Source organism: Mytilus edulis, chromosome 7 (assembly GCF_963676685.1).
Source record: "Mytilus edulis chromosome 7, xbMytEdul2.2, whole genome shotgun sequence".
NCBI lineage: Eukaryota > Metazoa > Mollusca > Bivalvia > Mytilida > Mytilidae > Mytilus > Mytilus edulis.
In genome coordinates this window covers 10334363-10353850 of record NC_092350.1, presented here as the reverse complement: position 1 = coordinate 10353850, position 19488 = coordinate 10334363, and the positions used below count along the sequence as shown (strand labels likewise).

At 33.5% G+C, this 19488-nt stretch overlaps 2 protein-coding genes across 2 annotated transcripts; both read right to left on the bottom strand.

The window, feature by feature from the left end:
- Positions 1–1190: 1190 nt before the first annotated feature.
- Positions 1191–16180, bottom strand: LOC139529908 (uncharacterized). The gene is made up of 2 exons (XM_071325871.1): positions 15275–16180; positions 1191–3813 (listed from the first exon to the last, which is right to left on the bottom strand). Exons 1-2 carry the CDS (start codon positions 16161–16163, stop codon positions 3476–3478), a joined length of 1227 nt encoding a protein of 408 aa, XP_071181972.1. The 5' UTR covers positions 16164–16180; the 3' UTR covers positions 1191–3475.
- On the bottom strand, positions 1324–2604 carry LOC139482948 (ankyrin-3-like). Its single transcript, XM_071266976.1, has one exon. It carries the CDS (start codon positions 2602–2604, stop codon positions 1324–1326), a length of 1281 nt encoding a protein of 426 aa, XP_071123077.1.
- Positions 16181–19488: the final 3308 nt, after the last annotated feature.

The window sequence follows — 19488 nt, the reverse complement described above, 5'->3', positions numbered from 1 at the left end:
CATTTCCTATCATGATTTTCTTGATAGAGGGTTGTTGCTTACAAGGAAGCTATTAAATCAAGAGTTCCAAATGGTGAAGTTGAAATCATCTCTTCGTAAATTTTACGGACGCCATCACGAGTTGGTTGACCGGTATGGAATAACCGTTTCACAAATGATATCGGATATGTTCCTTACGTCGTAACTACAATCCCCTTCCCTTTCATGAATATGACCTACCGAATTAGACTATTTACCGGATTTGTCATCTCATAAGCCACACGACGTGTGCCACATGTGGAGCAGGATCTGCTTACCCTTCCAGAGCACTTGAGATCACCCCTAGTTTTTGGTTGGTGGGGTTCGTGCTGTTTATTCTTTAGTTTTCTATGTTGTGTCATGTGTGCTATTGTTTGTCTGTTTATCCTTTTCATTTTTAGCCATGGCGTTGTTAGTTTATTTTCGATTTATGAGTTTGACTGTCTCTCTGGTATCTTTCGTCCCTCCTCTTTATACCAAAGAAAAACCATTAAGTTAAAATCGGGCAAGTGACAAACAGTGATGCTGACATACACCCTGAATCTGTAAGACACAAATAATGCCCCGCCTAACCATAGGAAATCATAATTCAAAAATGCGTATGTATGATGATGTGTGATGATGTAATTGTAGGAGAAGATAGCCAGACAAACCGTGATCCCTTTAAGCAGCTACAAAAATTACCAACTGACTGTCATTTTCAAAATACTTGTAACCATACAAATCTTCATTATGTGTATTTACATCATACAAAATAATAAAGTTGTACCTCTAAAACTGTAGGAGGAGAAAGCCGGACAAACAATGTATCCTAGTCTGGAAGGACGGATGGACAAACAGACGGACATGTGTAAAAGAAAATTCTCCTTACATTTTGTTGCAGGGGCAAAAATCCGTTCTTTTTAAACCAGTATCGAAGTTCTTACTACTCTGCTGGTGATATCCTGGAGGACTACCAGTCCACCAGAAGAGGTATCGACCAAAATACGGTTTCATTTTTCTGCACAATATTCGCATTTGGACAGTCAATACCTCTTCAGTGATGCTAATAAATTTTGCACCTTTTTAAATAAAATATTTGTCATTGCACAGACTGATAAGGATAAAGAAACCCTTTTCGACCTGAACACTGTAATGCTTTTTTTAATTCTATTTTTGATATGGACCAAAATCATATTAACCTTTGTAATTCATATTTCATATTATGTATCTCATTTTTAACTATTCATTAAGAATATAATTACTGTGTTCAATTCATTATAGAATATAATTAATCATCTCATCCATAGCATTTTGTTCATAATTTTATTTATTCGCACCATGGTCAATTAGTATGTCAATTATCGGTTTATATGCCGTTTCACGTGCTATACTAAGAGCGATGGAACCTTCTTTGTCGACTTTGTTTATGTCAGCTCCATAGCAAATCAGCAAAACTATAGTATTTTTTTGCAAATACTTGCAAGCTATCATTAAAGCAGTTTGTCCGCGGTTATTTGCAGTATTAATCTTCACCGATTCACTGATAAGTTTCCTTACAATGTGAATATGTCCGTATTGGCAACCGAACATCAAAGGTGTCCACCCTTCGTTATTTGTCACTTCAACATTTGCTCCTTGATCTATGAGTGCATTCATAATTGAAATATATCCGTACTCACAGGCAGCCATTATGGGATAAAATGCATCCTTTGTCGAAAGGTTTATAATTGCTCGGTTATCAATCAAACGATAACAAAGTCTAAAATTACCCGTACGGCATGCTAATATCAACGGTGTTAATCCCTTTCTATCGGACAGATTTGCATTTGAGTTCTTGCGGAGAAGTAAGGTTACAATGTCGTCATGTCCCTCCTCGCAAGCCATAAAAAGGGCAGACCATCCATGTGAAGTAACTTTAAACATATCGGCACCTTTTTTTATAAGTGATAGTACTAACGAAGAACTACCACTACCACATGCAAACATTAATGGGGTCCAGCCATTGTTGGTAGTACAATTGATTTTTGCGCCATGCTGAATAAGCAAATCAGTTATTGTTTTATAACCAAGGTTGCAAGCCGACATAAGCGCGGTCCATCCATTTGCTGTTGCTTTGTTCACTTTTGCTCCATTACTTAAAAGCTTCTGTACAAGTACTTTACTTCCACTCCGACAAGCCGCTGAGAGAGGGGTATCCCCCATTTTATCGCTATGATTAATATCACAAGAATTATCCAATAGAAAACTAACAAGATCTTCCTGTTGATGTGAACATGCTATCAAAAGAGGAGTTCGTCCCCTATTGTCTCTTTTGTTGATATCAACACCTTTATTAATGATAAGCTCGACGATATGTCGGTATCCTTTTCTGCATGCAGAATGTAACGATGACCCCAAATATACATTGGCACCTTTTGAAATAAGAATTTCTGCAATTTCCACATTACCACTGTCTAAAGCATTCTGAAGCGGTGAGTTGCCAGTAAAATCGACTAGATTAATGTCAGCACCGGTTTTCATCAACATTTCAACAACATCCTTTCTTCTGTTTAAGCAAGCCCATATAAGAGGTGTCGATCCATTTTCGTCTTTTGCATTGACCATACTATTCAGATGTGTTTGATCATTTATGATCATAAAACTCATGAATTTTGACAAATACTCTGGAAATTTAAATTGAGTGTTGTTTAGAACCTGATCAAAGCGTCCTTTTGATAGATCGTCGGTTATTCTATTGAAGTAATTATTTTCGTTGTTTTCTTCTATCAGAATTGTAAAATCACAATAGTCTGTTTTCAAGGATTTCAATTTTGTTCTTTCGCTGAGTATCTTACTATTCCCAAATTTTATGAACATTATTTGATAATTGTGTCCAAAAAAATTACAAATAATATCAAAGAGTTTGTCATGAATTGGTAAAAACCATACATCTGATTTTTTTAAATATGTATGTGTGAGTGCATAAAGTTGATCTAAAATTGATTGTAAAGACGTGTGTGGATCAACTCCAAAGGCTTTAAAAATTTGTTTACGTTTCTTATGTTCTTCATAATTATGGTCGTTCAATAAGTCACTTTCATTTATGAGGCCATTGTTTACCACAGTGCACAAGAATAAAGTACATATTTTTAGCTTGTCCTTTTGCTCACTTAAAAACTTTAGTTCTGAATTAAAGATGATATAAGGGTCCATGAAGAAATTTACAACATCAACGTTTTGATTCTTTCTGCACAGAGAACAAATTAACGGAAAAAAATCATACTCATTCAATTTATGTTTTACCTTTCCAACATAATCATTAGAAAGGTATTTCTGTGCGATCGAAATCTTTTCCTCCTGTGTAAGCGAGCATTTCTCTGATGGAAAACAAAGCACGTTTTGTGTAAGTAGTTGTAACCTTTGAACTTGAAATTCTTTGAAGACTTGTGATCGACACGATGCTAGAAGCTTGATTCTTCCGGTTTTCAGAATTCGTTTAATTTTGCTCATAACGAACCCAATCCTCAATCTCACTTTGAATAGCAGTATAACGTCCACAAATATCGTCAAAAACGAAAATCTGGTCTTTGTCTTTTCTGTAATACGCCTCAATTTCATACGGGCTACAACAAGGCAGTATAGTATGGTTGTCTTGGTTCCGTAGGTGCAAGGCAACATGACGAATCATCATCGATTTTCCAACACCAGATATGCCTATGATTGTTAAACTGTTGTTTTCTTTAAGAAAATTCAATACTTCCGTAAATGCAGTTGTTTCAACAAAAAACTGTTTGTCCTCTGATTCCCATTCATCAATTTCTAATTGGTAAGCATCTGTAATTAAACAAGCTATATCTTTATATTTCACTACGAGACAGTCCATACAAATAATATATATACATTTTATCTGATCACAGTTGTAATATTTTCCTTTGCCACTACACTCTGTTATCAAATAACATTTTTGGGTTTCTCATTTTAAAGTTAAAATAATAAAAATAAGGATCCTAACTGTTGCATAGCTGTAAATAGAAATGGTACAGGAATACGTTTATTTTTTATTTTTCTCTTAAGAAACCTGATTTGGTGACATTGAGCTATGTATCCTCTTATGGACGACATCAAAAGTTCAATGAAGGATAAAAAACTTAATTCAAATAGTTTTTTCACTGACCCCCCTACCCCCCTATTAACTTAATTTGGGAAAAATTGATTGACCCATATGGATATATGTAAAAATCAATGTCGGATAACCAAATCTTGCAGCAGTTCACCCCCACCCCCAAACTATTTCAATTAAGTTTTTTATCTTACATTGATCTTTTGATGTCGTCCCTTATTGCAAGAACATGAAGTTAATATTGATTTTATTTACGGTACAAATGTTACTATCCCAGATATGTTTTTATCAATTAAGTGATATTAAGGCAATAATATTTGAAAAGTCGAGATCCTAAGATAAGCGTTGAAAAAGGTGATAAAACCATTAAGAACAAAAGAAGAAGCCCAATCAGACGAAAGGGAAACAGTTGTTATATTCCCGGCTTGGTCCATGTATTTTCTTATGTAGAAAATGATGGGTTTAAACTGGTTTTATAACTAGCTTAACCGCTCACTTGCATGACAGTCGCATACATTGCAATCATATTGACAAAATTGTGTAGGCAAAACAAACAGATATAATAAATAAACAAAAGTTGAGGCACAGTTGTCAACGTTGTGTAATAACCTTAACAACTATATATGAAACAATCTTTTTGAACAAAAAGAGACAAAATGGCATTAAGAAGCTCTATAGACAAAGCTCTAATCAAAAAAGAAAGACAAAAATAAATGATTCTTAAAATTTATGATGATTATATTCTTTTAATACAAATATCAAAATATCATTTTTTTCGTAATTGTAGATCTTGTCTTGCTGATCATTTTTGGTTTTTGGTTTTTGGTCTATCATATTATTTTTTAGGTTTGAGCAAGGATTTGTATAGTAAGAAGGATTGGAATCTCGCGGTTTATCGTAATCTCTTCCGCAGCGAGACTTCGGTACTCGCCACTATTACTACTACTACTACTCGTCACTTACGATATCGGAACGTGATTTTTTGTACATATGCATTGAGTTGTGTTCTTATTTTTGTCACCTATAGACAATGTTGTAATGGTTAAGGACTTTATTCATTCTTAAACGTAATAATTATTGATTTTCACTCAAGTTTCAATTGACGAAAAAGCATAATTTAACTGTTTAATTTGATGGACATTGTAATGCAATGTGAATAACGGCAGTTGACAATGTGTTTGTATGTTAACTTCTGGAATTTTTTATTTTCAGTCAATTGTGAAAGAAATTTTAAAAAATCTTATTCTTGTAAATTATGTCATTATAGTTATATGCGAATTTGCATCTTCAAAAACTTTCAATCTCGGGAAACAGGTGCAAAACATTTTTTTGTGGCAAAAAAGAACTGACAACACATTTCAGGACGAATTACTGCATTGCGTTTTACATACATAGTGGCTAGTCATTAATTTATCATAAGTTTGGAACAAGTACTGTTAAAGAGGGAGCCCACTGGTAAACCCTATAAAACTGCCTCTGCATGTTACTGTAGCAGGTTTCAATCATCAAAAAACATATATAGGCATAAAAGAAACGTTAGCCAGTGTGTTATAAATTATCAATGCAAGCAAAAATTTTTAATTGTACTATTAACATTACATCTTTAAATGTTTTGTTTCTTATCAGAGCACTTTCATCAATTTGTGCATGAATTTGATAGGGCAATTTTATAGTGTCAGCTCTCTGTCATACATGTCATACATGTATAACGGCCTCTCAAGTAGTCAGTCATGGAATTATTTCTGGTTATGTATTATTCACGTATAATACAGAAATTAACTTGAAAAGAGCGACTTGTCATATATCAAAGAAGACTATCTTTTTCTGATTGTACATTGGTACACTTTCATATGAGGTACGCAACAGCAGTTTATACAAGTATTAAAACAAAAGTAATACTTTTCTGTTTGTAACTTTCATGCTTGGTAGGTCTAAACTGTAGTGTATATAGATATTTATCAATAAATGTCTTTGTAAACATAACTAAAATGTTTCTTGTCTAACAGAAGATACTTTTTGTACAATTTTGCCTTGTATTGACTTTATAGCGCACAGTTACTAATATGCATGTACAACACTGACTTTTGTCTATCAAGGAAAGATTGAATAATTGCTTACCGGTACTTCAACATCATTTGAACTTTGGTGAACTGAGCTGTCTCATTCGATTGACAATCATACCACATCTCTTTACTCTTAGGTCTTAACTTCAAATTTGGTATAAAAACTATTTTTGCAATACAATAAATGTCTTTGTTAAGACGTACATGATAACTATAAAATGGTTATTGTCTAACAGAAGGTACTTTTTGTACAATTTTGCCTTGTACATGTATTGATTTTATAGCTCATAATTATGAATATACTGTATAATACATGTAAAACAATTTTTGTCTATCAAGATAAGAAATAACAATAGATTGAATAATTGCTTACATCAACATCATTTGTTTCTTTGGTGAAGCTCATTCCATTGGCAATCATACCACATCCCGCATCTCTTAACTCTTATGTCTTAACTTCAAATTTGGTATAAAAACAATTTTTTGTGCATGTATTATGTATGGGCTGTTGGTTTCATGTGATAATATTTATCGACCTGCTATGCTGCATGGGTTTTGTTGATGGTGATTGACATACATTCATTGATTCAATCATTGTACATGTAGACTACTAGTTTTTAAAATCTTCATTTGATATTGAATGGATAGTTGTCTCATTTCAATCATATCCCATGTCTCCTTGCTTATTTTACTACACATACATGTACATCGTCAATATACACTCAACACCAAGCAGATTTGAAGTATTAAATGAATCTGGCATGTAATGGAATTTAAAAGAAGATGTTGAATGATTTATTTTTATATTAAAATATAGAAATAATCCAATTTAACCCGGGTATCACATGATCATCTATCAAGTCACTATCAAAGTTCCATACACACAAAGCGTAGCTTTCAAGTTTAGAGTGAAGAGATTAAAAGTTAATGATCCAATGAAACATTGTTGGTATATCCTCCATAAATGATATTCAGAGGAACGTTCTGGTCAAAAGTGGCATTCAGTTGTACACTAGTATTTCTATTTCTATTTGAAGGCATGCCATATACATCATGTATATATGTTAGTCCACATGATTAGTGCATGAATGGCCAACTGCTGTTTGCACACAACTGCTTAGACTTTTTTGGGGACTTGAATCCTTGTGCCTAGACTTTTCTTCTTAACATTCACCAGTTTGAGCATTTTGGAAAATACTGAAAAAAAGGTGTAATATAGTTACATGTGGCAATAATAATACAATATCATATGGCTTAAACAATTCCAATATCAAATATGTCCTTAACAATAGCAATACTACCTCAAGATCTCTGCTCGAACAATTATATTTGCAAAATTTATGTTAGATTTCTATGGGTTTATGCAAATTCAGAAATAATTTATATTTGTAGCAATGTTTCTATTGTTTTAAAATAAAATATTTTGCAATATTGTAGGATCAAAGATGTCGCAAACAAACAAAAAATCAAAAATAACAATAAAAGGAATAAATGTTAGATATTTTGGATAACAGAATATCCTTTATATATTATATATATATATATAACTCTAACTGGACTTGACTGAAGTATAGTTTAGAGCAGTTCGGTCTAGAAAAGATAAAGCTCAGGTACATTTGTAATGCACAGGTTTAAAAAAATTATGACGTCTTCCTATTTTAATTATTTGCTTTGACGCTGTTGCAGGAAAAAATCTTGCAAGGCTATTTTGATTTTTGCTTTTTGACACCGTTGCAGGAAAACATCTTTCATTGTTGGATTTGAAGTTGTTGCAGAAAAACATTATTTAGCCTAGCACAATGCCATAATTAACAGGCATAATAATTAATTGGACTTAAATTTGTAATGCATTTGATATGTGGTATAAACAGATAGAGAAAAAGGGAGTCAATAATAATAAAAGAGGGACAAAAGATACCAAAGGGACAGTCAAACTCATAAATCTAAAACAAACTGACAACGCCATGGCTAAAAATAAAAAAGACAAACAGAAAAACAATAGTACACACGACACAACATAGAAAACTAAAGAATAAACAACACGAACCCCACCAAAAACTAGGGGTGATCTCAGGTGCTCCGGAAGGGTAAGCAGATCCTGCTCCACATGTGGCACCCGTCGTGTTGCTTAAGTGATTACAAATCCTGTAAATAGTCTAATTCGGTAGGTCATATTCATGAAAGGGAAGGGGATTGTAGTTACGACGTAAGGAACATATCCGATATATTTGTGAAACGGTTATTCCATAACGGTCAACCAACTCGTGATGGCGTCCGTAAAATTTACGAAGGGATGATTTCAACTTCACCATTTGGAACTCTTGGTTTAATAGCTTCCTTGTGAGCAGCAAACCTCTATCAAGAAAATCATGATAGGAAATGCAAGCACGGGAATATCGTATCAATTGGGAGATATATACCCCGTATGCAGGTGCTGCTGGAATGTTGCTACTTAGAAATGGAAAGTTCACAATTGGAAAGCTGAAATCATCTCTTTTGTCGTAAAGTTCCCAATGTTCCCATTGGAATGCCGACAGTCTGTTGAAAAACACGTCCTCCGAACGTAACAAATATGTTGTCAATCAAGAAATCAAGCATCTTGATAATATCAGTTTCAGAGAATTTTTTGTTTGAATCAGAGTGATTCTTTACAAAGTAGGATTTATCCCTCCCTAAGACAAGATACTTGTATCTACGTTGGCCATTCTTTTTATGAAGCAAAGTAATATCAACTCTTTCAATTTGTCTTTTAGTTTGGAATGTGGAATACTTGTGTACAGGGTAGAAAAGTCAAATGTTTTAATACTGTTACAAGATGAAAGAGAGTTAGATTGTATGTACTCTAAAAGATCTTTAGAATTTTTAAGTATCCACATCTGATTCACGCCACCTCTAGAATAGGCAGTTTCACAATAACTTTGAAGCCCGTCTTTGATTGCTGATAAAATAGATGTTAATAATTTAGAAAGAGGTTTCGTGGAGCACTTGGAAGACCCAGCAATATACCGTTGTTTGTAAGGACACTTACGTAGTTTAGGTATCCAATACAGTGATGGAAGATCCAGTTCTTCATCTTTGGTTGAAATTCCAAAGGAACATAGAACAGACCTATGATTATCCAGGATTTCCTCTTTGGTAAGTGTCGTGAGGGTATATGTTGAGTTACCAAGTGAATTGTCAATACCTAATTCGTTTATCAAGCAGTTGATGTAGTGACTTTTACACACAAAAACGATGTTATTTGGGGCTTTATCTGCAGGGACAACAACATATTTGTCATGGAGGTCGGATAGGTGTTTTGCAACATTTGGGTCCTTAAAGATTGACGTAGCATAGTTATTGATGGACCCATTCAGTTTCTTAATTCTGATTTGTATCAACGACCTCACTGCCTTAATCCATTCGGAAAGAGTGTCTACGTCTTCCTTCTCGTATTGTATTGCAATAACATGCATAATAAAAGGGGGCAGTGATTTATAATGAAGACTAAAACAGCACTACCCATACATCATTAAAGGCATTAAAGTAGATGAACTGTGTTGATGTATCATTATTTTGATGTCAGTATAAATGTACATTCATTTGTACATAATGTACGTTCACAAATTTACCTTGATGCAGGTAAACACTGGGCTAAACATTTGAAAATATTACCATCCATGCATTGTCCCTTTCCACATCGGCAAAGGCAAATCTATGGAGTTTTCTATGGAACATGGCTAGTTAAAATTGAAGTAAAACTATTTCAAAACACATGGTTTAACGATTTCATTTCGGTATAAACAGGAAGGAAGTATCAGATTATTATGACAACTGGATCCCCTCCCAATTTAGGCCTGGTAAATTGCGATTCATCTGAGAACCACATTGTTGTTTAAAGACAGAAAAGTATCACAATTCCCTTATTTAGCGGTTTGAGCTTTCTTCAATACACTTTATCACCAATGTTTTACGTTTGTAAACATATTTGAACATTAATCTAGGCCAATTGAAGAACTTGATTCATTTTTCCCAAGCCACCCCCCATTTTCGCTCCAGAACGCCATTTTTGTTGTAATCAACTCAAAGAAACGTAAAAAAATAGGAAAACTAATGCATCAATCACTACGAAATTTACTCAATACACGAAGAAATCATATATCTATCAGAAAATATAAATTTTATCACTCATCTCCGTTTTTTGAGGAAGGAGTATAAAAATAGAAAATGATGATAGGACCGCCCAATAGGCGGGATAGGGTGAGGTCACTTCGGTCAATATGCAAATTAATTCTATGGAGCCGTGTATTCTTACTGCGATCGCAAAAGTTATTAATTACACCAGAACCTTTTAAACTTCTTATTTCAAGCATAAAATTTGATAGATATGGATTGTAATACTTACATATCGGGTGTCAATTTGTTTAGGTGATGCAAATGTCCGCCATTAATCAAGGCACATTGAGCATTTTCCAGATGCATCACGGGTAATCTCACAAAATCTCGCGCCGCAGAAGATATAATACTACAGTCTATGCAAAAGCCCACGAGATTCCAATCCTTCTTACTATACACATCCTTGGTTTGAGGTAAAAACTTTTTTATTTATTAAAATCGTCTTCAAAGGGAAACAACTCTAATTAAGAGTCGATTGACGTCTACTAGATAATAGGCAAAAATAAATAATGGTGAAATATGTCATTTGTATTGCAATAACTCCAAGAAAAAGTCATCTGAAAGTTTTGACATATGTAAGACAATTCATAGAACTTATTATTCCGAAAATATTTGTGCCAGTCATAATTTTTCTTTCTATTACGGTTTTCAAATATATAGAATAAAACTTGCATTTTACCCCTTGTTTCATTTTCAGCCTTGTGAGCCATCTTGGATAGCATGCGGATCATCGAACACATTTTAAAAAGGAGGGGCGAAAGATATCAAAGGGACAGTCGAACTTATAGATCAAAAATAAACTGACAACGCCATGACTAAATAATAAAAATACAAAGAGGCAAATTATAGTACACATGACACAACATAGAAAACTAAAGACTAAACATCACGAACCCTACCAAAAACTGGGCTGATCATAGGTGCTCCAGAAGGGTAATAAGAACCTGCTCCACATGTGGCACCCGTTATGACATTTCTGTTATTACAAATCCGGTAAATAGTCTAATTCGGTAGGTCAAATACGTGAAAAGAGAAGGGGATTGTAGTTACGACATAAGGAACATAACCGATATGATCTGTGAAACGTTTATTCCATAAAATCTACGAAGGGATGATTTCAACTTCCCCATTTGGAACTCTAGATTTAATAGTGTCCTTGTGGGCAGCATCCCTCTATGAAGGACATCATGATAGGACATACACACCCGGAAATATCGTATCAATTTGGATATAAATGGCGAAGAGGTTTAGAAAAAAATATTCACTGTCATCTTGGGATAACATTTCAGTCATTAGCTTCATGGAACACGCATATTGATATTATTTATAAAGAAACATGCTCTCGTCTATCTGTGCTTCGTCAAGTTGAACATTTATTAGATAGGAGTTCACGTATACGTATTTATTATGCTTTTATTATACCTATATAGGAATATGGTGATGTTGTTTGGGGCAATTGCTTCCAGCATGAGACTGAGCTTCTTGAAGATATTCAGATAGAAGCTGCTAGAATTATTACAGGATTACGACGTAATTCCCCCAGACAAAAACTGTATATTGAATTAGGTTTTGAAACTCTGGAGAATAGACGTAATAAACATAAGCTTATACTATTCTATAAAATATTAAATGGGATGACACCTGCATACTTATATGAGTTAGTCCAGCGATATCTTCCCAGACAAACCCCTTATACTTTGAGGAATGAAAATAACACTTTTCACTCGCCTCTTGCTAGAACTAGCTCTTATTTTAATAGTTTCATTCCTTCCTCATAAGACTTTAGAATAGTCTTCCTTTGTGTTTACAACAATCACCAAGTTTGGGTATCCTTAGAAGTGGACTGGATAAGTTTTATATGACTGATGATATATTTAAACCTTTCAACTATGGAATAAGGAAACTTAATATAAGTCATTGTCAACTCAGAAGTAATGCTAGCAACCTTAAATCTCATGTGTTTAATCAGTTCTTATCAGAGAACACTTTTTTGTGCAAACTATAACCATCCTGTTGAGAATAACTAACATTTATTGTTTGACCTGTTACCTTTGGATGGCTATTATTCGTTTATTTCTCTGTCCTATATTTTCTCTCATTTATCTGTTTATTTATTGTAACCCTGTCGTATAATATTGTCATTTTAATGTTATAATTAACACTGCCATTAAAGCGGGAGGTTTGGCATGCCACAAAACCACCATTTCTTCATAAAATGCCCTGTACCAAGTCAGGAAAATGGCCATTGTTACATTATAGTTCGTTTCTGTGTGTGTTACGTTTCGGTGTTGTGTCTCTGTTGTGCCGCAGTTCTCTTATATTTGATACGTTTCCCTCAGTTTTAGTTTGTAACCCGGATTCATTTTTTTCTCTATCGATTTATGAATTTTGAACAGCGGTATACAACTGTTGCCTTTATTTATTTGCCCTAAGTATAATGATGTAAGACAGATCCTTCTTGACTTCATTTACTCCATTGTTGATAATGTTGACATACATATTGAATTACTCCTTTTTGGAAACAGATTATTTTCATTTGATATGAATATTGCTATTTTAAAATCTGTTCAGAAATATATCAGTGACACTCAACGTTTTGTTTGAAACTTACTTAATTTTTGTTTCATTTAGTTTTATTTTTTTTATTTTTCTTTCCTACGCTCCAACATTAATTCATTTATTCCGCTAAGCAAGCTTAGTGTCTCTTTCAAATCTTATATATATATATTTCTTATGACTAATAAAGGACATTTGCATGTTTCAATGTACTTTAAATAACTGATGATTAATTGCCTATATATTTAAATAAACTTTGCATTTAGTAAGTAACACTGTTAACATATATTTGCTCGTGTGTGCTCACACGTATATTGCATTATTTTAAATACAGTTGTTATAATTGAATTATACCTTGCACATGTATTATGGAGAGACCTTTTATAGGCTCTGCCTGTTGCTCAATCCTTTTCATATCTTAATGAATAAAATATGTTTAAAATCAAATCAATTTGGAGATGTATACTCCGTTTGCAGGCGCTGCTGGAATGTTGCTACATAAAAATGGAAAGTTCACAATTGGGAAGTTGAAATCATCTCTTTTGTCGTAAAGATTTGTTTTCGACCGACCCTCATTGTCAATTTCTAAATGTAAGTCAAGATATGAGGCAGACTTGACTGTATCTGTAGTGCCTTTATCTCTAGTTCGATGAGATGGATTCGTTCAACAGACTCATCGAATTTTGAATTATTTAGTGAGAGAACATCGTCTATATAGCGGAAAATAAATTAAAGGATATTGCTTACTTCTTATCTTTTTTCCTTGTGAGTTCCTGTGTGAAGTCAGTCTCATAATAATAAAGAAACAAACCGACAAGAAGAGGGGCACAATTGGTTCCCATTGGAATTCCGACAGTCTTTTGAAAAACACGTCCTCCAAACGTAACAAATATGTTATCAATCAAGAAATGAAGCATCTTGGTATAGCCAGTTTCAGATAATATTTTATTTGAATCTGAGTGATTCTTTACAAAGTAGGATGTATCCCTTCCTAAGAAAAGATACTTGTATCTATGTTTGTCATAATTAACTAGATACCTAAATGATGATTGAATCTTAATTTGGTTAAATTTGGTCCAGTTGTGTCAGAGGAGAAGATTTTGGTAAAATTTTACGGACGACGACGACGGACGCCAAGTGATAAAAAAAACTAAGTTCGCCCTTTTGGCCAAGTGAGCTAGAAATGTACAAACGTATATATACCTTGTTAAGAATTCTATTCTATTTTGCTCAAATGTTATATATCACGTAAGTGGGGAGACCTACAATGTCTTAACAATTATAAGGTAGACATTGCTGTGGTATTACTATCATTGACCCAACAAGGAGCGTGGCCCCAGAACAAAACGTATACAAATTATTGAAAGACATAAAACAAAGATAGATGGAGATAAAGAAATTGAAAGGTGGTATTGATAATTAAAAACGAGTGTACTTTTATTCCGACTTGTCCGTATTTAATTGTTATTTTTTAAATGGCGTTGTGTCAATAAATGAATTCTTATATTCGGACAAATACATGAATCATATTAAGAAGCTAATCTTTTTAACTCTCCAAGTATGACGTCAAAGTTTCATGACATTTCTCAAAGGAAACTAAAACTATGCCTAGTAACTTATAAGATTCAATTAAAGGGTTTGTTTTTTTAAAGGTCATCCATTGTCGGAGATCTTTCGAAGAAGACCTGACAAGAGACAAAAATTTTAAACTTTAATTAATTGAGACACAAAATCAATCTCATGATGTTTTCTATTTTTATTTTTTTTGTTAATCTAGTTGTTTGTTAAATTATGGAGGGGGATAATATGCATTTACTCTAGTCAAGCAATCCAGGTGAATTAACTGGACATATGTATAATTACATTACTTAATTTACGAAAAACTATTTTTTTATGCTGCAATTTAATCTTAACTTAATTTGATTTCAAGACAAAGTCAAGTAAAATAGTGCATTCACTGATGTGGTATGAGTGCCAATGAGACGACGTCCAAGTCACAATTTGTGAAAGTAAATCGTTATAGGTAACAAAAAAAAAAGATCAAAAGCAAAGTTGCGGAATATTGTTTGAAAGAATCATTTGGAAATCCATACAAATAGTGTATCCTTCATGAGAGTGTCGAACATTAGAACCAAGTAATGAATAAAAGAAACAGCTTAATTTCAGTGTTTGGTACAAGTATTGATATTCAAGATGGCTGTGACTGTAAAACACATAGGACCATATAAAACCATAGCATTTTCCCAAACTGCTATGCACTTATAATGCCCAATACCAAATTTGAGAAATAGCCTATCTTCTTGTTTTCTATATATTTAATCATCAGCCCAGAACATTATAATAATAGTTGTGGAATGAGTGTCAATTACAAATAACTTGGATTTAAGTAGTATTGTAATACCTGTTTCTGTTTCAGTACTCAATAATCTACCAATATTTTCGTTAATTGTTGAGAACTGTCGGTCTACCGAAAGTACTTGCTCATCCACCCTTGAAACATGATGTCCTATTCGATTTATGTCACCGTGTACTTCAGTGAATTCATCATCTACTCTTTGTTCTATCCTTAAAACCCGCTCACCGACTCCAGATAATCTGTTATCTACCCTCGATATATGCTGGCCTACGTCAGATATTTCACCTTCTATAGCAATGAATTCATCATCAAACCTTGTAATGGTCCTTCCTAGTATATCTTCTAGTTCGTGTTCTCTATCTTTTAGTTCCTCTAACCTCCGGATGTACATGTTTGCTATTTCACTATCCATACAACATGACTTTAAATTATCCAATTTGGACACGAACTCCCCATTTTGCTTGCCTAAATACATTTCCAATCTCGCAGCAATTTGTTTTAATTTGTTAAAATAATCATTAAGTTCTCCGTCAGTAACGTTAGCATTACCTCTGTGAATTATTTCATTCCTGATTCTTCGCATACGCTCAATATCATCTCCTACAGTTATATCTGTCGAAATTGGTCCCGATTGATTATGCCAACCACTTGTAGGTGATTGCACAATGTTAAGGTTCCGTATAATTTTATAACTTAAAGGAATGTCAAAATCTGCATACCCATTGGTTGTGACATTATTTATCAGTAACCATTCTTCAGGTCGTAATGTTGTATTTAAGAATGTATTGTTAATAACATGACCTTGTAACAAAGATGGAGGTTCTTTGATAAGCAGCAGTTCCTGTAAAATAGTTGGCAGTAACTGTTGTGAAGCATGCCCAATTCTAGCATAATTAGTAGAATTGAAACTCGATGGTAAGCCTTGATTCGCCATTGATCAATTCGATTTCTACAATAAGAGAAATAAGTATATGGTAGTTAAAAAATGCATTATTATAAAAAAAGTTTATTAAGTTATGCAACTTCTACATTATGATGATACTCAGCAAAAAACAATAGTACGGTATACAGAAATTTGGAATTGGATGGTTACATAAATTTTGATTGTAGAAAATGTTGTAGCCAATAAAGCTCAAATTGATTGTACTCAATATATTACCTTACAAATGATACAGCCAGTGTGCGTATATCAGTAGAATAGAGTGATTAAGCAAACAGACGCCTTCCTCAGAAACGATATGAATGTATGTTGTTTTGCTTATAAACCAACTTATTTTAAATCAAAGCTCAAAGGAATAATACACATTTGCTATCATATTGAAATAATGATTGAAGACGTAATTTTTTTTTAACCACGACCATCCCTTTATAAAAAAGAATGCAAACAAATATATAACCTTGTATACATATACAATGATGCAGCGTCCTGGCCGTACCTTTGGAAAAACAGATTATTCTGATTAGCATATGCTAGAAACAACCTTCATCTGTATACAATATAATACAATATTTATTGCCCTATTGCTTTCTATATTACCAGTTGCTTTAATCTTCGTCAAAATGCAACAATTAGAAAGGCATTAAACTTGAAAAAGTTAAGTATACTAGTTCATGTTTTTATTGATTTCAATGTAAATAAAAAAAGAAAAGAATTGGAATTTCCGATTTAAATCTAAACTGTATGTATGTTGTATGACCCAAAAAGGCAGAACTCTCATGTTGTAGCTCTTTAGAGCTGAATGCTAAGTAGGTAGAATTTCATCGTCATTCTTGATGTAAATACACAATTAGAGAAGGATTGGTGATTTTTTTAAGTCTCCTCTTCGTAAAAAAATGCCACAGTATACCGCTGTTCGAAACTCATAAATCGATTGAGAAAAAAAAACAAATCCGGGATACAAACTCGTTTCTCGATTTTTATATAGATTAGACCGTTGGTTTTCCCGTTTGAATGGTTTCACACTAGAAATTTTGGGGCCCTTTATAGCTTTTTGTTCGGTGTGAGCCAAGGCTCCGTGTTGAAGGCCGTACATTGACCTATAATGGTTTTACTTTTATAAATTGCTATTTGGATGGAGAATTGTCTCATTGGCACTAACACCACATCTTCCTATATCTAAAACTGAGGGAAACGCATCAAATATAAGAGGAGAACAACGACACAATAGAAACACAACATTTAAATGAAACACACACAGAAACGAACTATAATATAACAATGGCCATTTTCCTGACTTGGTAAAGGACATTTTAAGAAACAACAATGGTGGGTTGAACCTGGTTTTGTGGCATGCCAAACCTCTCTTTTATGGCAATGTTAAATATAACATTAAAATGACAACATTACATGACAGGACTACAATACAAATAAATGGGAGAACATATAGGACAGAGAAACACACGAATAATAGCTAACAAAAGGTACCAGGTTTAAAATTTAATACGCCAGACGTGCGTTTCGTCCACACAAGATTAACCAGTGACGCTAAAATATGAAAGAAGTTCGAAAGCTAAATCAAGTAAAAAATTAAAGAGCACTGAGGACCAAAAGTTCAAAAATGTTGTGCCCAATACGGCTTTGGTTTTCTGCCTGGGATAAGAACATCCTTATTATTTAGCATAAATTATACTTTTGCAAACAGTAAATTTTATAAAATGACTATATAATATATATACATCATAAAACCGAAGTGGTGACTAACTACAGAATAAAATCGGATACGCATACATTACATTAAACAATCTAATCCAGCACATAAAGATACACAGACGAGTTTATAGCAAAAGCATCAACGCACAAAATGACGTCTCATTTGAATTTCTAAAAATATTTCCCAAAAATAAGATAGAATTAGGATTAGACTTGTAATTCTGATATTACATTTATTATCACGGTGTTGTTTACAAAGCGAAAGAAGCACGTCATATTAGAATTTTAAATACACAACAGATAGTTCTATTTATAGGAATTCATGGTTCTGTTATTTTGTACTAAAATCAAAGTCAAAAGCTCAAATACATCAAACGCATGGAGAACAACTGTCATATTCTTGACTTGGCACGGGCATTGTCTTATGCAGAAAAAAAATGGATTAACCCTGGTTTTATAGCTAGATAAATCTTTCCTAGCTTATATGACAGTTGCATAAAATACCATGATTATATTGACAACGATGTGTTCACATTGATAGGGAGAAAATAAACAGATATTTCTTGTGAACTCTCCGAAATTACAAGGTAATAGAGTATGCTTCATTATTGCTAATGTGTTTTGTCTATATGCCTTTAAGTTTCTTTGTTACATATTTGTTTTTCACAATGTTATACTGCTGTATCCTAATTTTTGACGTTTTTTACCTATTGTGTCTGTTTGTTTTGCTCAAACATCGAGTGATGATAAACATTGACATGGTAGGGTTTTTTTTAATTAAGAAAAACGTTAAAATAAAGATATGTAAAAAAAATGTAGAATGTGTCAGAATAGCGAAAGACACCACAGGGACATTCAAACTAACAAGTCGAAAATAAACTGGAATATTACATAGACATGGAAAGTTCACAATCAGAGAGATGAACATCTTTATTGTCGTAAAGTTTTGTTTTAACATTCATTGTCAATTTCTATATGTTAGTCAAGATATGAGGCAGACAACTGTTTACTGTTAAATGGACGGACACAGATGTCCCCCACTTGCAAATAACGTTATAAAAGGGCGTTATAAACGTTTACCCACCAACATTATGTGTGTTGAAGTAATGGGAAATATGTATAAGTTTCATTACATATGGTAGCAAACCAGTTAAGAAAAAACAAATTTACACTTATAAAATTGAGAAAGGAAATGGGGAATGTGTCAAAGAGACAACAATCCGACCATAGAGCAGACAACAGCCGAAGGCCACCAATGGGTCTTCAATGTAGCGAGAAACTCCCGCACCTGTAGGCGTCCTTCAGCTGGCCCCTTAAAAATATATATACTAGTACAGTGATAATGGACGTCATACTAAACTCCGAGTTATACACAAGAAACTAAAATTAAAAATCATACAAGACTAACAAAGGCCAGAGGCTCCTGACTTCGGACAGGCGCAAAATTGCGGCGGGGTTAAACATGTTTATGAGATCTCAACCCTCCCCCTATAACTCTAGCCAATGTAGAAAAGTAAACGCATAACAATAGACTACTAGCAGTTAACTGACATGCCAGCTCCAGACCTCAATTAAACTGATTGAAAGTAAATTTTACCATACCCTTTTC